The following is a 17,040-nucleotide window of genomic DNA, read 5'->3' on the forward strand; positions in this document are numbered from 1 at the left end:
TCATGTGTTCATCATTCTAGCATGTTCATAATTGTCATGTGTTCATCATTGTCATGTGTTCATCATTTTCACATGTTCATCATCCTCATGTGTTCATCATTCTAACATGTTCATCATTGTCATGTGTTCATCATTCTAACATGTCCATCATTATAATGTGTTCATCATTCTTACATGTTCATCATTGTCATGTGTTTATCATTGTCATGTGTTCATCATTCTTACATGTTCATTGTCATGTGTTCATCATTCTAACATGTTCATTATTGTCATTTGTTTATCATCCTCATGTGTTCATCATTCTAGCATGTTCATAATTGTCATGTGTTCATCATTGTCATGTGTTCATCATTGTCATGTGTTCATCATTGTCACATGTTCATCATCCTCATGTGTTCATCATTCTAACATGTTCATCATTGTCATGTGTTCATCATTCTAACATGTCCATCATTATCATGTGTTCATCATTCTTACATGTTCATCATTGTCATGTGTTTATCATTGTCATGTGTTCATCATTCTTACATTTTCATTATTGTCATGTGTTCATCATTCTTACATGTTCATTATTGTCATGTGTTCATCATTCTTACATGTTCATTATTGTCATGTGTTCATCATTCTTACATGTTCATTATTGTCATGTGTTCATCATTCTTACATCTTCATTATTGTCATGTGTTCATCATTCTTACATCTTCATTATTGTCATGTGTTCATCCTATCATTCTCATGCGTTTAGCGTTTTCATGTGTTCATCATCCTCATGTGTCGGCTCTCTACTGCCTCCTGCAGGACACTGTGGGACTATCACATGAGTGGTGCAGTAGGATCAGAGCAGGAGTGTTAATGAGTGAATCTGTTGTTCATGTGTTCATATCTGCTTGTGGGTCATCATGTCTGGTCTCACTCGGTCTGAGCCAATCACGGCGCGGCTGGACACTGATGGACGAGCAGATACAGAGGTCAGAGTGGCCGCGATAGCGGCTGGACTCTGGACTGGATGACGAGAATGTTGGAGCACGAGACTCCGTTAAGAACTCCAGAGCCAGAGATCTAGTCTCGGGTCAGAACCCAGAACCCTCTGTGGTGACGATCATGACTCTCACTCGCACTCTGACCTCTGGACCCGCTGAGCTCACAAACGGAACCAGTGGATGACGTGACCGCTGGACAGGCTAGTCCTGGTGCTGACTCATGTCCGTCACCCCCCCACTGTGGGAACTGCTTTATCGGGTCGGTTCTGGTCCTGCTGGAGCAGATACGGAGAAGATAGATGAGTGTTGTGACATGGAGAGTGTTGGACAAACACTCTTATCGGACCCTTCAGACCGACCCGTCGGGGGAGGGGGAGTTATCAGTGTGTGTGTGGGGGGGGGGGTTGTTTGCCCGGGGGGGGGGCAGCGACGAAGAGCAGCAGGTTGATGGTTCTGATTGTGGGCCCGGTCTCTGGAGCTGGACCCGGTCCTGGCTCCGGATCCCCCGGGTGGTTCTATCAAGTCCAGACAGAAGTTTCCTCTCAGAGAGTCCTGCCTCTGACCCGAACGAGGATGTGTCTGACCAATGTTCTGTTGACCCCCAGATGACCTTCAGCTGAGCGAGGACAGCAGGGTCGTGGCCCGCGTGGATCTTCGCGCCGACACCGCCTGGGGTCCGTACCCCGGAACCATCCGGTCCGGGAGCAGCCCGGGACGAGAGGTGAGACCCACCGGCTTCACACACCGACACACTAGGAACACAGAGGCCTCCGGGAGGCTTCGGGAGGAGCTGATCCTCATCCCTGAGGCAGCTGCTGGTCAACGCTCTCTCTCTCCTCCAGACATCCGTCTCTCTCTCTATCTCGTCCTGGCGCCGTCCTGACATCAAACCCTGATTGATTCCTGCTGATAGTCTCTCGTTTCTAACATTGTTGATCATCGCACACTTTCTACGTGCACGACAACCTCACACACTGACACACATTTTCTTACACTCACACCAACCACACACCCGCTCAAATGCTAACACAACACAGAAGACACACAATATTTTCTTAGAGTGTTGTAGGACTCTTTTCTGTAATACTTGTCATTGGTGGTACCTGGTGTTTTCTAGGACACGGTTCTGGTGTCGGATTCATTTTGCAGGAATCTGGTCATTTGTATGACTCTGGTCCATTATAGGACTCTAGACAGTTAGGACTTTGAGCCTTTGTAGGACTCTTATCTATTGTAGGACCTATTGTATGATTCTAGTCTGTTATAGTACTCTGGACATTGGTAGGACTCGTCTGTTGAAGGACTAATTTTTGTTGTAGGACTCTAGTCAGTTGTAAGTCTGCTTTGTTGTAGGACTCTGGTCAGTTGTAAGTGTGTATTTGTTGTTGGACTCTAGTCAGTTTTAAGTGTGTATTTGTTGTAGGACTCTAGTCAGTTGTAAGTGTGTATTTGTAGGACTCTAGTCCGTTGTAAGTGTTTATTTGTTGTAGGACTCTGTGGCTGTTGTAAGTGTGTATTTGTTGTAGGACTCTAGTCTGTTGTAAGTGTGTATTTGTTGTAGGACTCTGGTTGTAAGTGTGTATTTGTAGGACTCTAGTCCGTTGTAAGTGTTTATTTGTTGTAGGACTCTGTGGCTGTTGTAAGTGTGTATTTGTTGTAGGACTCTAGTCAGTTGTAAGTGTGTATTTGTTGTAGGACTCTAGTCAGTTTTAAGTGTGTATTTGTTGTAGGACTCTAGTCCGTTGTAAGTGTTTATTTGTTGTAGGACTCTGTGGCTGTTGTAAGTGTGTATTTGTTGTAGGACTCTAGTCAGTTGCAAGTGTGTATTTGTTGTTGGACTCTAGTCAGTTTTAAGTGTGTATTTGTTGTAGGACTCTAGTCAGTTGTAAGTGTGTATTTGTTGTAGGACTCTAGTCAGTTTTAAGTGTGTATTTGTTGTAGGACTCTGGTCAGTTGCAAGTGTGTATTTGTTGTAGAACTCTAGTCAGTTGTAAGTGTGTATTTGTTGTAGGACTCTAGTCAGTTATGTGTATTTGTTGTAGGACTCTGTGGCTGTTGTAAGTGTTTATTTGTTGTAGGACTCTAGTCCGTTGTAAGTGTTTATTTGTTGTAGGACTCTAGTCTGTTGTAAGTGTGTATTTGTTGTAGGACTCTGGTTGTAAGTGTGTATTTGTAGGACTCTAGTCCGTTGTAAGTGTTTATTTGTTGTATGACTCTGTGGCTGTTGTAAGTGTGTATTTGTTGTAGGACTCTAGTCCGATGTAAGTGTGTATTTGTCGTAGGACTCTAGTCCGTTGTAAGTGTGTATTTGTTGTAGGACTCTGTGGCTGTTGTAAGTGTGTATTTGTTGTAGGACTCTAGTCTGTTGTAAGTGTGTATTTGTTGTAGGACTCTGGTTGTAAGTGTGTATTTGTAGGACTCTAGTCTGTTGTAAGTGTGTATTTGTTGTATGACTCTGTGGCTGTTGTAAGTGTGTATTTGTTGTAGGACTCTGGTTGTAAGTGTGTATTTGTAGGACTCTAGTCTGTTGTAAGTGTGTATTTGTTGTAGGACTCTGGTTGTAAGTGTGTATTTGTAGGACTCTAGTCTGTTGTAAGTGTGTATTTGTTGTAGGACTCTGGTTGTAAGTGTGTATTTGTAGGACTCTAGTCTGTTGTAAGTGTTTATTTGTTGTAGGACTCTGTGGCTTTTGTAAGTGTGTATTTGTTGTAGGACTCTAGTCCGTTGTAAGTGTGTATTTGTTGTAGGACTCTAGTCTGTTGTAAGTGTGTATTTGTTGTAGGACTCTAGTCCGTTGTAAGTGTGTATTTGTTGTAGGACTCTGTGGCTGTTGTAAGTGTATATTTGTTGTAGGACTCTAGTCCGTTGTAAGTGTGTATTTGTTGTAGGACTCTAGTCTGTTGTAAGTGTGTATTTGTTGTAGGACTCTAGTCCGTTGTAAGTGTGTATTTGTTGTAGGACTCTGTGGCTGTTGTAAGTGTGTATTTGTTGTAGGACTCTAGTCTGTTGTAAGTGTGTATTTGTTGTAGGACTCTGGTTGTAAGTGTGTATTTGTAGGACTCTAGTCCGTTGTAAGTGTTTATTTGTTGTAGGACTCTGTGGCTGTTGTAAGTGTGTATTTGTTGTAGGACTCGAGTCCGTTGTAAGTGTGTTTTTGTTGTAGGACTCTAGTCAGTTGTAAGTGTGTATTTGTTGTAGGACTCTAGTCTGTTGTAAGTGTGTATTTGTTGTAGGACTCTGGTTGTAAGTGTGTATTTGTAGGACTCTAGTCCGTTGTAAGTGTTTATTTGTTGTAGGACTCTGTGGCTGTTGTAAGTGTGTATTTGTTGTAGGACTCTAGTCCGTTGTAAGTGTGTTTTTGTTGTAGGACTCTAGTCAGTTGTAAGTGTGTATTTGTTGTAGGACTCTAGTCTGTTGTAAGTGTGTATTTGTTGTAGGACTCTAGTCTGTTGTAAGTGTGTATTTGTCGTAGGACTCTAGTCCGTTGTAAGTGTGTATTTGTCGTAGACTCTAGTCCGTTGTGAGTGTATATTTGTTGTAGGACTCTAGTCCGTTGTAAGTGTTTATTTGTTGTAGGACTCTGTGGCTGTTGTAAGTGTGTATTTGTTGTAGGACTCTAGTCAGTTGTAAGTGTGTATTTGTTGTAGGACTAGAGTCCGTTGTAAGTGTGTTTTTGTTGTAGGACTCTAGTCAGTTGTAAGTGTGTATTTGTTGTAGGACTCTAGTCTGTTGTAAGTGTGTATTTGTTGTAGGACTCTGGTTGTAAGTGTGTATTTGTAGGACTCTAGTCCGTTGTAAGTGTTTATTTGTTGTAGGACTCTGTGGCTGTTGTAAGTGTGTATTTGTTGTAGGACTCTAGTCCGTTGTAAGTGTGTATTTGTTGTAGGACTCTAGTCCGTTGTAAGTGTGTATTTGTTGTAGGACTCTAGTCCGTTGTATGTGTGTATTTGTTGTAGGACTCTAGTCTGTTGTAAGTGTGTATTTGTTGTAGGACTCTAGTCTGTTGTAAGTGTGTATTTGTCGTAGGACTCTAGTCCGTTGTAAGTGTGTATTTGTCGTAGGACTCTAGTCCGTTGTGAGTGTGTATTTGTTGTAGGACTCTAGTCCGTTGTAAGTGTGTATTTGTTGTAGGACTCTGTGGCTGTTGTAAGTGTGTATTTGTTGTAGGACTCTAGTCTGTTGTAAGTGTGTATTTGTTGTAGGACTCTGGTTGTAAGTGTGTATTTGTAGGACTCTAGTCCGTTGTAAGTGTGTATTTGTTGTAGGACTCTGTGGCTGTTGTAAGTGTGTATTTGTTGTAGGACTCTAGTCTGTTGTAAGTGTGTATTTGTTGTAGGACTCTAGTCTGTTGTAAGTGTGTATTTGTTGTAGGACTCTGGTTGTAAGTGTGTATTTGTAGGACTCTGAGGACACAAGTGTCTCCATCTGTTGCGTCGCTTCCACGAGAGCGTCCCCCTCCTCGCGGCCCCTCCCTCACAGTGTTTCGTGGAAGCGCCGCCGCCGGCTGGATCGTGGATGCGGCGGCGGCGGCGGCGGCGGCGCAGTTCAAAGCGTTATCAGGCGCGGGACGTCTTTTCATCATGTTTTAGAAACAAGCGTCGCACTAATCCTCCAATAATCTCTCCAGGAGAACTGCGGCGATAAGCAGCCACCCACGGCTTTTCAAAGACTTTTGAGGAAGTCTCCGCGCTTTATCTCTCCTCCACTTCACCTCCACCTGCTCCTCGCTCTCCTGGAGGACGAGTGAAGGTGACCCCCCCATGCGCCCCTCTTTACCCCCCCCCCCACACACTTCTCTGTGGAACTGTTGATCGACTCCGACTCGACTGTTTACATCAGATTTGGATCAGTTATCTGGACTCATCAACAGCTTCCCTCGTCTGCTCGTCTGCTCGTCTGCTCGCCGTCAAATTAGAATGTTAATTAAAATGAAGATGACAAATCGATGATTACGACGAGACACCTTCGAAATACTACCTCACTGCTGTCTGCGTGAGCTGAGCCAGAGGGCTGAGACCTGTGAGGTGAAGGGGTGTCTCACACACACAAGTACACACATATACATACACACACAATTATCCACACAAACAAAGATATTTTATACACTTCTATACAAACACAAATACTCACATGTGTGTTTGCATACACTCACATACATGTCATACACTCACATACATGTGTGTTAACATACACTGACATACATGTGTGTTAACATACACTCACATACATGTCATACACTCAGATACATGTGTGTTAACATACACTGACATACATGTGTGTTAACATACACTCACGTACATGTCATACACTCAGATACATGTGTGTTAGCATACACTCACATACATGTGTGTTAACATACACTCACGTACATGTGTGTTAACATACACTCACGTACATGTGTGTTAACATACACTCACATACATGTCATACACTCAGATACATGTGTGTTAGCATACACTCAGATACATGTGTGTTAGCATACACTCACATACATGTGTGTTAACATACACTCACGTACATGTGTGTTAACATACACTCACGTACATGTGTGTTAACATACACTCACATACATGTCATACACTCAGATACATGTGTGTTAACATACACCCACATACATGTGTGTTAACATACACTCACGTACATGTGTGTTAACATACACTTGCTTACATGTGTGTTAACATACACTCACATACATGTCATACACTCAGATACATGTGTGTTAACATACACTCGCATACATGTGCGTTAACATACACTCGCATACATGTATGTTAACATACACTCACATACATGTGTGTTAACATACACTCACATACATGTGCGTTAACATACACTCACATACATGTCATACACTCACATACATGTGTGTTAACATACACTCACATACATGTGTGTTAATAATACACTCACATACATGTGTGTTAACATACACTCACATACATGTCATACATGTTAACATACACTCACATACATGTCATACACTCACATACGTGTGTAAACATACACTCACATACATGTCATACACTCACATACGTGTGTAAACATACACTCACATACATGTCATACACTCACATACCTGTCATACACTCACATACATGTCATACACTCACATACATGTCATACACTCACATACGTGTGTAAACATACACTCACATACATGTCATACACTCACATACGTGTGTAAACATACACTCACATACATGTCATACACTCACATACGTGTGTAAACATACACTCACATACATGTGTGTTAACATACACTCACATACATGTCATACACTCACATACGTGTGTAAACATACACTCACATACATGTCATACACTCACATACGTGTGTAAACATACACTCACATACATGTGTGTTAACATACACTCACATACATGTCATACACTCACATACGTGTTTAAACATACACTCACATTCATGTGTGTTAACATACACTCACATACGTGTGTAAACATACACTCACATACATGTGTGTTAACATACATGTACATGTATAAACACACACAATGTGTGTGTTGCAGTATCATAAGTGCAGATGTGTAGAAGTGACCCAACACAACAGCAGGAAGGTTCCTAGAGGTCCGTTTACTTCAGACCTGCTCGTGTCTCAGTGAGTTCTGGTTCTGACCCGTCCTGCTCTCAGACGGCTCCGGTGTCACTTTCATATCCAGACAAAGGCATCATATCAGAACATCAGTCGGGCCTCTGAGAAACCGGATCTTTCGCCCTGACGGGCTGGACCGGGTCCAGATGTGAGCACTGGCCCGAGTCCTGGTCTGACCGGGACCAGAACCTTCACCTGAATATACAGTTGCTTAGTCTGAATGAAGACCTGCAGGAGTCCTGACTACACAACAACATAGTAGTGTGTGTGTGTGGGTTTGTGTGCGTGTGTGTGCGTGCGTGTGTGTGCGTGTGTGTGTGTGTGTGTGTGTGTGTGTGCATGTGTGCGTGTGCGTGTGCGTGTGCGTGTGCGTGTGCGTGTGCGTGTGTGTGTGTGTGTACAACATTCCTCTGTCGTCTTTCATCAGATCTCATTAACTCTGCATCAGAATCTTCATCTCTTTTATTCTTCTCTTCACTGCTTTGTTCTCTTCCTTCATTTCCTCCTCCTGTTCCTTGTTTTCTTCCTCATCATCATCCTCATCGTCCTCCTCTTAACTCCCTCTTCCTCCTTTTTCTCCTCATCTTCCTTATCCTCATCTTCCACCTCCTCGTCTTCATCCGCATAATCCTCCTCTTTTCTCCTCCTATTCCTTCTCCTTATATTCCTCTTCCTCATCTCCCTCCTCTTCCTCCTTCTTCTCCTCATCTTCATCCTTCTCCTGAACCTCTTTCTCATCTTCCTCATCCTCTTCCTCCTCCTCTTTATCCTTATCTTCCAGCTCATCATCTTTCTTCCCTTCACTTACTCCTCCTCCTCTTTATCCTCCTTTTTCATCTTCTACCCTTTCTTCTTCCTCCTCATCTTTCTCCACCTCCTCCTTGTCCTCCTCTTCCTCCTCTTTCTCTTCCTTTCATCAGTAATGAGTGTGTGGTTCTGGTTCTGTCTGCAGACCTGCAGTCTGGTGTGTGAAGACCCTCACTGCTGGATCAGCCGCCTCAGTCTGACCTCTGACCCCTCGACCTCTAACGTCAGCATCTACAGCCAAGGTGAGTCGCAGGTGTGAGTCCATGACTGGCTCCTCCTCACTGTAGCTCTTCAGCAGGTCAGAGTGTGTGTGTGTTCATAAGTGTCTTTTGTGTGTTCATAAGTGTCTTGTGTGTGTGTTCATAAGTGTCTTGTGTGTGTGTTCATAAGTGTCGTGTGTTCATAAGTGTCTTGTGTGTGTGTTCATAAGTGTCGTGTGTGTGTGTTCATAAGTGTCGTGTGTGTTCATAAGTGTCTTTTGTGTGTTCATAAGTGTCTTGTGTGTGTGTTCATAAGTGTCGTGTGTGTTCATAAGTGTCTTTTGTGTGTTCATAAGTGTCTTTTGTGTGTTCATAAGTGTCGTGTGTGTGTTCATAAGTGTTGTGTGTTCATAAGTGTCGTGTGTGTGTTCATAAGTGTTGTGTGTTCATAAGTGTCGTGTGTGTTGATAAGTGTCGTGTGTGTGTTGATAAGTGTTGTGTGTGTTATCATAACTGTCGTTTGTGTGTTCATAAGTGTTGTGTGTTGATAAGTGTTGTGTGTGTTATCATAAGTGTCGTGTGTGTGTTCATAAGTGTTGTGTGTGTGTTCATAAGTGTTGTGTGTGTGTTCATAAGTGTCGTGTGTGTGTTGATAAGTGTTGTGTGTGTGTGTTGATAAGTGTTGTGTGTTGATAAGTGTTGTGTGTGTGTTCATAAGTGTCGTGTGTGTGTTCATAAGTGTTGTGTGTGTGTGTTCATAAGTGTCGTGTGTTCATAAGTGTTGTGTGTTGATAAGTGTTGTGTGTGTGTTCATAAAAGTCGTGTGTGTGGTCATAAGTGTTGTGTGTGTGTGTTCATAAGTGTCGTGTGTTCATAAGTGTTGTGTGTTGTGTGTTGTGTGTGTGTTGATAAGTGTCGTGTTGTGTGTTCATAAGTGTGTATTGTTTTCAGACGAGCAGTTGTTCTGTAAGGTGACCCGTGACCTGGCGGCCGGGGAGACCCTCCTGGCCGTGCTCCCTCCGGCCTGCGCCCCCCTGGCCCCGCCCTCTCCTGCGCTCGCGGGTCAGAACCAGGACGAGCCTTCGTACCCGGCGGCGCTTCACTCCGACATCCAGCTGCTGCCGCAGCAGGCGGGCATGGCGGCCATCTTGGCGACCGCCGTGATCAACAGTGAGTGGTCACATGACTCCTCACGTTAGTTCACTTCTGAACAAAAACTACACAACCATGAAGTCTAGACACACACATCAACACGTGATCAACTTTTGAACAAAACCGCGGTCTGATGACGTCAATTCCTCATAGTGCTGTACAACCACGATTGACCACAAGATGGCGCCATCTCACTTTTATCTGGCGTTCATTCACCTTCAGCCACATGCTTGAGTTACACACACACTTATAGTTACACAACTACCAATTTCAAGGCTCATACACACACTTCTAGTTACACACACACACTTTTAGTAACAAAACAGTTTACACATAAAAAATTCGAGTCACACACAAACACACACACACACACACATTCACATGCACACACTCCGGGTTAAACACTTTCAAATGTACACACAAACACATTTGGATTTACACACACATCTATGCACATACACGTCTAGATGCATACACTTCTAGTTACACACACACACCAAACACAATTCCAGTTACTCACATTTCTAGCTACACACACACACACACACACACGCATACTCCTATTTACACACACATACACACACACTTCTTGTTACAAATAAACCTTTTGTTACACACACTTCTATTTAGAAACACACTTCTAGTTACACACAAAACACATTCACTTGTTATACACACAAACACGCACACTTCTCGTTACTCACACACACACTTCTAGTTAGAAATAAACCTCTTGTTACACACACTTCTATTTAGAAACACACTTAAAGTTACACACAAAACACATTCACTTGTTATACACACACAGAGACACTTCTCGTTACACACACATACAAACACTTCCAGTTAGAAATAACCCTCTTGTTACACAAACATCTATTTAGAAACACACTATTAGTGACACACAAAAGACATTCACTTGTTATACACACACACACACACTTCTCGTTACACACACATACAAACACTTCCAGTTAGAAATAACCCTCTTGTTACACAAACATCTATTTAGAAACACACTATTAGTGACACACAAAAGACATTCACATGTTATACACACTCGCACACTTCTAGTTAAACACACATACACACACACACTTCTATTAACAAATAAACCTCTTGTTACACACTTCTATTTTGAAACACACTTGTAGTTATACACAAAACACATTCACATGTTATACACACACTTATAGTTACACACACATACACACACACACATCTATTAACAAATAAACCTCTTGTTACACACACTTCTATTTAGAAACACACAAAACACATTCACATGTTATACACACACACACACACACACTTATAGTTACACACACATACACACACACACATCTATTAACAAATAAACCTCTTGTTACACACACTTCTTTTTAGAAACACACAAAACACATTCAGTTGTTATACACACACACACACACTTATAGTTACACACACATACACACACACACACTTCTATTAACAAATAAACCTCTTGTTACACACACTTCTATTTAGAAACACACAAAACACATTCACATGTTATACACACACACACACACACTTATAGTTACACACACATACACACACACACACTTCTATTAACAAATAAACCTCTTGTTACACACACTTCTATTTAGAAACACACAAAACACATTCACTTGTTATACACACACACACACACACACTTATAGTTACACACACATACACACACACACACTTCTATTAACAAATAAACCTCTTTTTACACACACTTCTTTTTAGAAACACACAAAACACATTCACTAGTTATACACACACACATACACAAGTTATACACACACACATACACAAGTTATACACACACACATTCACATGTTATACACACACACACACACACTTATAGTTACACACACATACACACATACACACACACACACTTCTATTAACAAATAAACCTCTTGTTACACACACTTCTATTTAGAAACACACAAAACACATTCACTTGTTATACACACACACATACACAAGTTATACACACACACATACACAAGTTATACACACACACATACACAAGTTATACACACACACATACACAAGTTATACACACACACATACACAAGTTATACACACACACATACACAAGTTATACACACACTCATACACAAGTTATACACACACTCATACACAAGTTATACACACACACATACACAAGTTATACACACACACATACACAAGTTATACACACACCCTTCCACTAGTGTAGTAGAGTGTTTGTCAGGTGAAAGAAAGCTGTTCACTGGGATGTGAGGCATCACAGACAAACATAATCAATTATATATATTTATTTATTTTATTGTTTAAAATTCATTTAAATCAAGTTCTGCCCTCAGAGTTGAAGTCCGTGACGAGGAAGTGACTTCCTGGTCGTGACATGAACTTGTGTTTCCTCAGAGGACATCTTCCCGTGCAAGGACTGCGGGATCTGGTACCGGAGCGAGCGGAACCTCCAGGCCCACCTGCTCTACTACTGCGCCAGTCGACAGAAGCAGCCGGCGGCGGCGCCGTCTCCGCCTCAGGACAAGCTGAAGGAGTCGTACCCCAACGAGCGCCTGTGCCCCTTCCCTCAGTGCAACAAGAGCTGCCCCAGCGCCAGCTCGCTGGAGATCCACATGAGAACACACAGTGGTGAGTACGACGCCCGAGGCTTGGAAATAAAACTGAATATTTAACATTCATTTAACATTTCAAATGTTGAAACTTTACATTTTTAAGCATTGAATCATTTTTTTGATGATTTAATTCAATAATTACTACGACCTATTTAATTTTAAATCATTTAATGAATAATAATAAATATTTTCTTTTACACAAAAAGTTTACTTCGGTCATTTTTATAATTAAAAAATACATTTTCTAAATGTATTTCTTCTATTAAATTCAATATAGAGAGTTGCTATAACGGCGCCAGAATCTTTACATTGAATTTAACATTTCAAATGTTGAAACTTTACATTTTTAAGCATTGAATTATTTTAATGATTTCATTTAATAATTTCTACAAAAACATGTTTAATTTTTAATCATTTAATTAATAATAATCAATATTTTCTTTTACACAAAGAGTTTATTTGTGTAATTTGTATAAAATAATATAAAATAAATATATTAAATTCAATATAGAGATGTTGCTATAACGGCGCCAAAATCTTTACATTGAATTTAACATTTTAAATGTTGAATCTTGACATTTTTAAGCATTGAATCATTATTTTAATGATTTAATTTAATAATTACTACAAAGACATGTTTAAATAATTTCATTAATAATAATCAATATTTTCTTTTACACAAAAAGTTCAATTCTGTAATTCTTATAATTAAAAAAATACATTTTCTAAATGTATTTATTTTCTTCTATTAAATTCAATATAGAGATGTTGCTATAACGGCACCAACATATTTATATTGAATTTAAAAGGATAAAAAATAGAACATTAATTTTTTAATGAATGGAACTAAAATATCAAACTTTATGTGTAAAAACAAGTTTTATTTTTCTTCTAATATGAAATGAAATGATCTCCTGTGTTGTTCTCAGTAGTATCTTGACCTTTAAAGTATTTACTTTATTGAATAGTGTTTGATTTTTTAAGTGCTTTGTGACCCTGGTCTGGAAAAGCGATATATAAATATGAATTACTTACTTACTTATTCACAAATTCAACCTTTTAATATAGAAAATTGATTAAATTATGCAAATAAATATTTGAATGCTTTAAAAAGCATTGAAAAATTCAAGGTTTCAACCGTTATTGTAATGTCACTGAAATCGACCTACAGGCGAGCGTCCCTTCGTGTGTCTCATCTGTCTCTCGGCCTTCACCACCAAAGCCAACTGCGAGCGTCACCTGAAGGTCCACACGGACACGCTGAGCGGCGTGTGTCACGGATGCGGCTTCGTCTCCACCACCAGAGACATCCTGTACACCCACCTGGTCACCAGTCACATGGTGTGTCAGCCCGGGTCCCACTCTCCCGGACCGGGTCTGCCCAAGCTGCCCCAGACCGCCGGTGAGTGTCCCCCCCCCCTCGTTCCAAACGACCTCCGACCTGAAACCGCTAACCCCCTGACTCTCTCTCGGCAGGTCTCAGTCTCGGGGACTCGGGCGTCGTTCTCAAGTGTCAAGTCTGCGGCCACAGCAGCGAGTCGCCGGCGCAGCTGCAGCAACACGTCCGGACGCACCTGGAGGTGCGAGCGCCCACGGAACGTAGCCCGACTCCTCGCCAGAGCACCCCGTCGTCGGTGGACCGGCTGTCCCCTCAGGAAAGGGAGCCCCTCGCCAGCGTACCTCTTCCAGACTCGTCCAGTCCCGGAGCCAACGGGAGTTCCGCAACTCCGCGGGGCTGCAGTCCCCCCGAGGCCACCCCGGTGAAGATCAAGGAGGAACCCGAGTCCGAGGGAGAGACCGAAGACCGTCACATGGAGGTGACTGAGGAAGAAGACCTGGACCAGAAGCCCGCTCTAACTTTCCCGGCCTGTCAAACGTCCAACTCTCCTAAAAGTCCAAGTGCTGTGAAAGCGGAACCCACCAGTCCCACTCCCGGCTCCAGCCCCACACACGCAGGAAGTGCCGCGTCGGTGTTCCCGGTCCCGGGCGGCGCCATGTTCCTGCCGCAGTACATGTTCAACGCCGAGGGAGCCATGTTGCCGCAGGCCTCGGAGATCTTGGCCAAAATGTCAGAGATGGTCCACAGCCGACTGAAGCAAGGTCAGGCCGTCCCCCAGAACAGCTCGGCGGTCTTCTTCCAATCCGGACCCACGGCGCCCACGGCGACCACCACGCAGCCACTCAAAGGAGCCACTTGCTTCGAGTGCGACATCACCTTCAACAACATCAACAACTACTATGCACACAAGCGTCTCTACTGCTCCAGCCGGCGCCACCCGGACGCCCCGGACCAGGCCAGGGAACCCAACCCGGCTCCCCCTGCTCACGCTTCCACCTCCCCCCGGGAAGGACCCGGCAGCCGAGCGGCGTCCGCGTCCCCGACCCACTCGGATCCCGCCGCGGCCGACTCGCAGCGGGTGGCAGAGGTGAAGGCGGAAGCGCCCGCCGGGACGGAGCGAGTGTCGTCGGCGTCTGAAGGAGAAGGAGCAGGAGGACGAGCCAGCGAGGGCAGCCAGAGTCCGGCGAGCGGGTCCACCGAGGACCTGGAAGACGACCCCAACAAGACCTTCTGTGAGGCCTGCAACATCCGCTTCAGTCGGCACGACAACTACATGGTTCATAAGCGCTTCTACTGTGCGTCGCGGCACGACCCCTCGAATCAACGGTCCACGCACATGTCCAAGTCCTCGCCCTCGTCCCCCTTCGTCCCCCAGCCCATCCGCAAGCGTAAGAGGAAGAAGATGTACGAGATACACATGGCGAGAACTGAAGCGCTGGCGAACGCCGCAGCAGCCGCCGCCATCGCCGCCACCAACTCCGCCGCCGCTTCCGCGCCTTCGCCTTCGGTCCTGGGTCTGGTGGTCAAGCAGGAGGCGTCTTCCGGTGGCGCCGGAGGCTCCAGCCCTGAGGGAGACGGCCCCATAGATCTGAGCAAGAGACCCCGTCTGAGAGAAGATCCGCGGCAGAGCGGCGGCGGGGTCATGCCGGCGCTGCCGCTCGCCGACTACCACAAGTGCACCGCCTGCAGCATCAGCTTCAACAGCATCGAGAACTACCTGGCCCATAAGACCTACTACTGCCCGGCGACCACCCTCCAGAAACTCACCCTGGAGCAGATCCAGCGGCTCAAGAAGTCCTCCGCCACCTCTCCGAACGGAAAGCATCAGCACGAGCCGCCGACGGAGGCGAAAACGGCCACGGCGCCGGTATCGGCCAGCCCTCCGTCCACTGAGGTCTCCTCCCCCCCTGACACCGTCGCCCCGGCCCCTGTCGTCAAAGCGTCCCCTCAGACTGTCTGTCCCTATTGTCCCAACAGGGTGATCACCAGTGACTTCATGGAGCATTTCAAGAGCGTCCACGGCGTGGTGGTCAACATCAACCTGCCTCAGGCACTCTCCCGAAGCCCCAGCCTCAGCCCCCGGGAGGAGGCGCCATCCTCCACGCCGAGTGCACCCCCCAAGCCACGCGTCCACAGGGGGGACAGCGTGAACGGCAAAAGTGGGGCGACGTCTCCGTCCTCCCCGCGGGTGAACGGAAGTCCCTCGGCAGGAAGCGGATCTCCGGCCGCGACCTCACCTGTACCTGTGACCCCCTCCTCCGGGGCGGCGTGTCTGCCGCTGCCCTCGGAGATCAAGAAGGAGAGTCCCCCCCCCGCCCCGACCTCCGACCCCAAACGGCTTCAGCCCATCGCCCCCAAAATCCCCCTGCCCGTCCAGAACGGCAACTCGCGCTTCTGCCGCCTGTGCAACATCAAGTTCAGCAGCCTGTCCACGTTCATCGCCCACAAAAAGTACTACTGCTCCTCGCACAGCGCCGAACACGTCAAGTGAGGAACACGCCGCCGAGGAAGCGCTCGCAGGATCACGACTGACATTGACCGACTGTTACTCGCCGGCGCCCGGTGGCGTCACTCGCACACACACACACACACACGTTTCTCCTCCCCCCCCCCCCCCAGTGGGGTCAAAGTGCGGTAAGAGTGGAGCGCCACCTGCTGGTCAACCCGACCCCCTGTGCATTGTGGGACAAGACTGATATCGACGACCTCCTAAAGCTGTCGAAAGGGGGGAGATGAAGGCGAGCCCCTTCCCGGAGGTTCCTGCGCCAGCTGGCAGGAAGTCAGCGTGAGGTTGAAAACATGTTACGAAGACTGAAGGACTTTTTATTGTGTTTATTTTGGAAGGGAAGAAGTATTTATGTTTAACTACCTACGTCGGCGCGGACCCCCCGGGTCCCGCCCACTTTTATTGAGCAGTGCAACACTGTCGTTTGTTTTCCTCTGGTTGTGATCGTGGTAACAGGTTGTGCGTCATGTGACGGGTCATGAAGGAAAGAACCTCTGTTGTGTCGCCCCGACTTGAAATTGTCGTCTTTTTTGTCCGGTTATGAAGGAAGGCGGGAGAAGCTCTTCACACTAACGAGAATAAAAACATTTAACGAGACGCGACTTCTGTCTTCGTGACCCGCCGCCCACACGGGGTTGCTGGTTCAAGTCCCGCGTGTGTGCGTGTGTGCGTGTGTGTGTGTGTGTGTGTGTTTGTGTGTGTGTGTGTGTGTGTGTGTGTCTTAGGAGGACCCCGTGGATGTTGCAGCGATGACATCACACCCGCAGTCTGAATCACTTTTCCTCAAAATCAAGTTTTCATTCAGA

At 45.0% G+C, this 17,040-nt stretch overlaps 1 protein-coding gene across 1 annotated transcript in view; it reads left to right on the top strand.

Moving 5' to 3' along the window:
* zfpm1 (zinc finger protein, FOG family member 1) overlaps positions 1–16,830 on the top strand; it is a 76,879-nt gene extending 60,049 nt beyond the window's left edge. The window contains exons 4-9 of the mRNA XM_087797402.1: positions 1,586–1,701; positions 8,544–8,640; positions 9,550–9,768; positions 12,172–12,405; positions 13,561–13,791; positions 13,866–16,830. Coding sequence (XP_087653528.1) covers positions 1,586–1,701; positions 8,544–8,640; positions 9,550–9,768; positions 12,172–12,405; positions 13,561–13,791; positions 13,866–16,219 — 3,251 coding nt within the window. The 3' untranslated portion in view covers positions 16,220–16,830. The remainder of the gene's footprint in view (positions 1–1,585; positions 1,702–8,543; positions 8,641–9,549; positions 9,769–12,171; positions 12,406–13,560; positions 13,792–13,865) is intronic.
* Positions 16,831–17,040: the final 210 nt, after the last annotated feature.

This window comes from Callionymus lyra, chromosome 8 (genome assembly GCF_982586985.1).
Source record: "Callionymus lyra chromosome 8, fCalLyr1.hap1.1, whole genome shotgun sequence".
Lineage (NCBI taxonomy): Eukaryota > Metazoa > Chordata > Actinopteri > Syngnathiformes > Callionymidae > Callionymus > Callionymus lyra.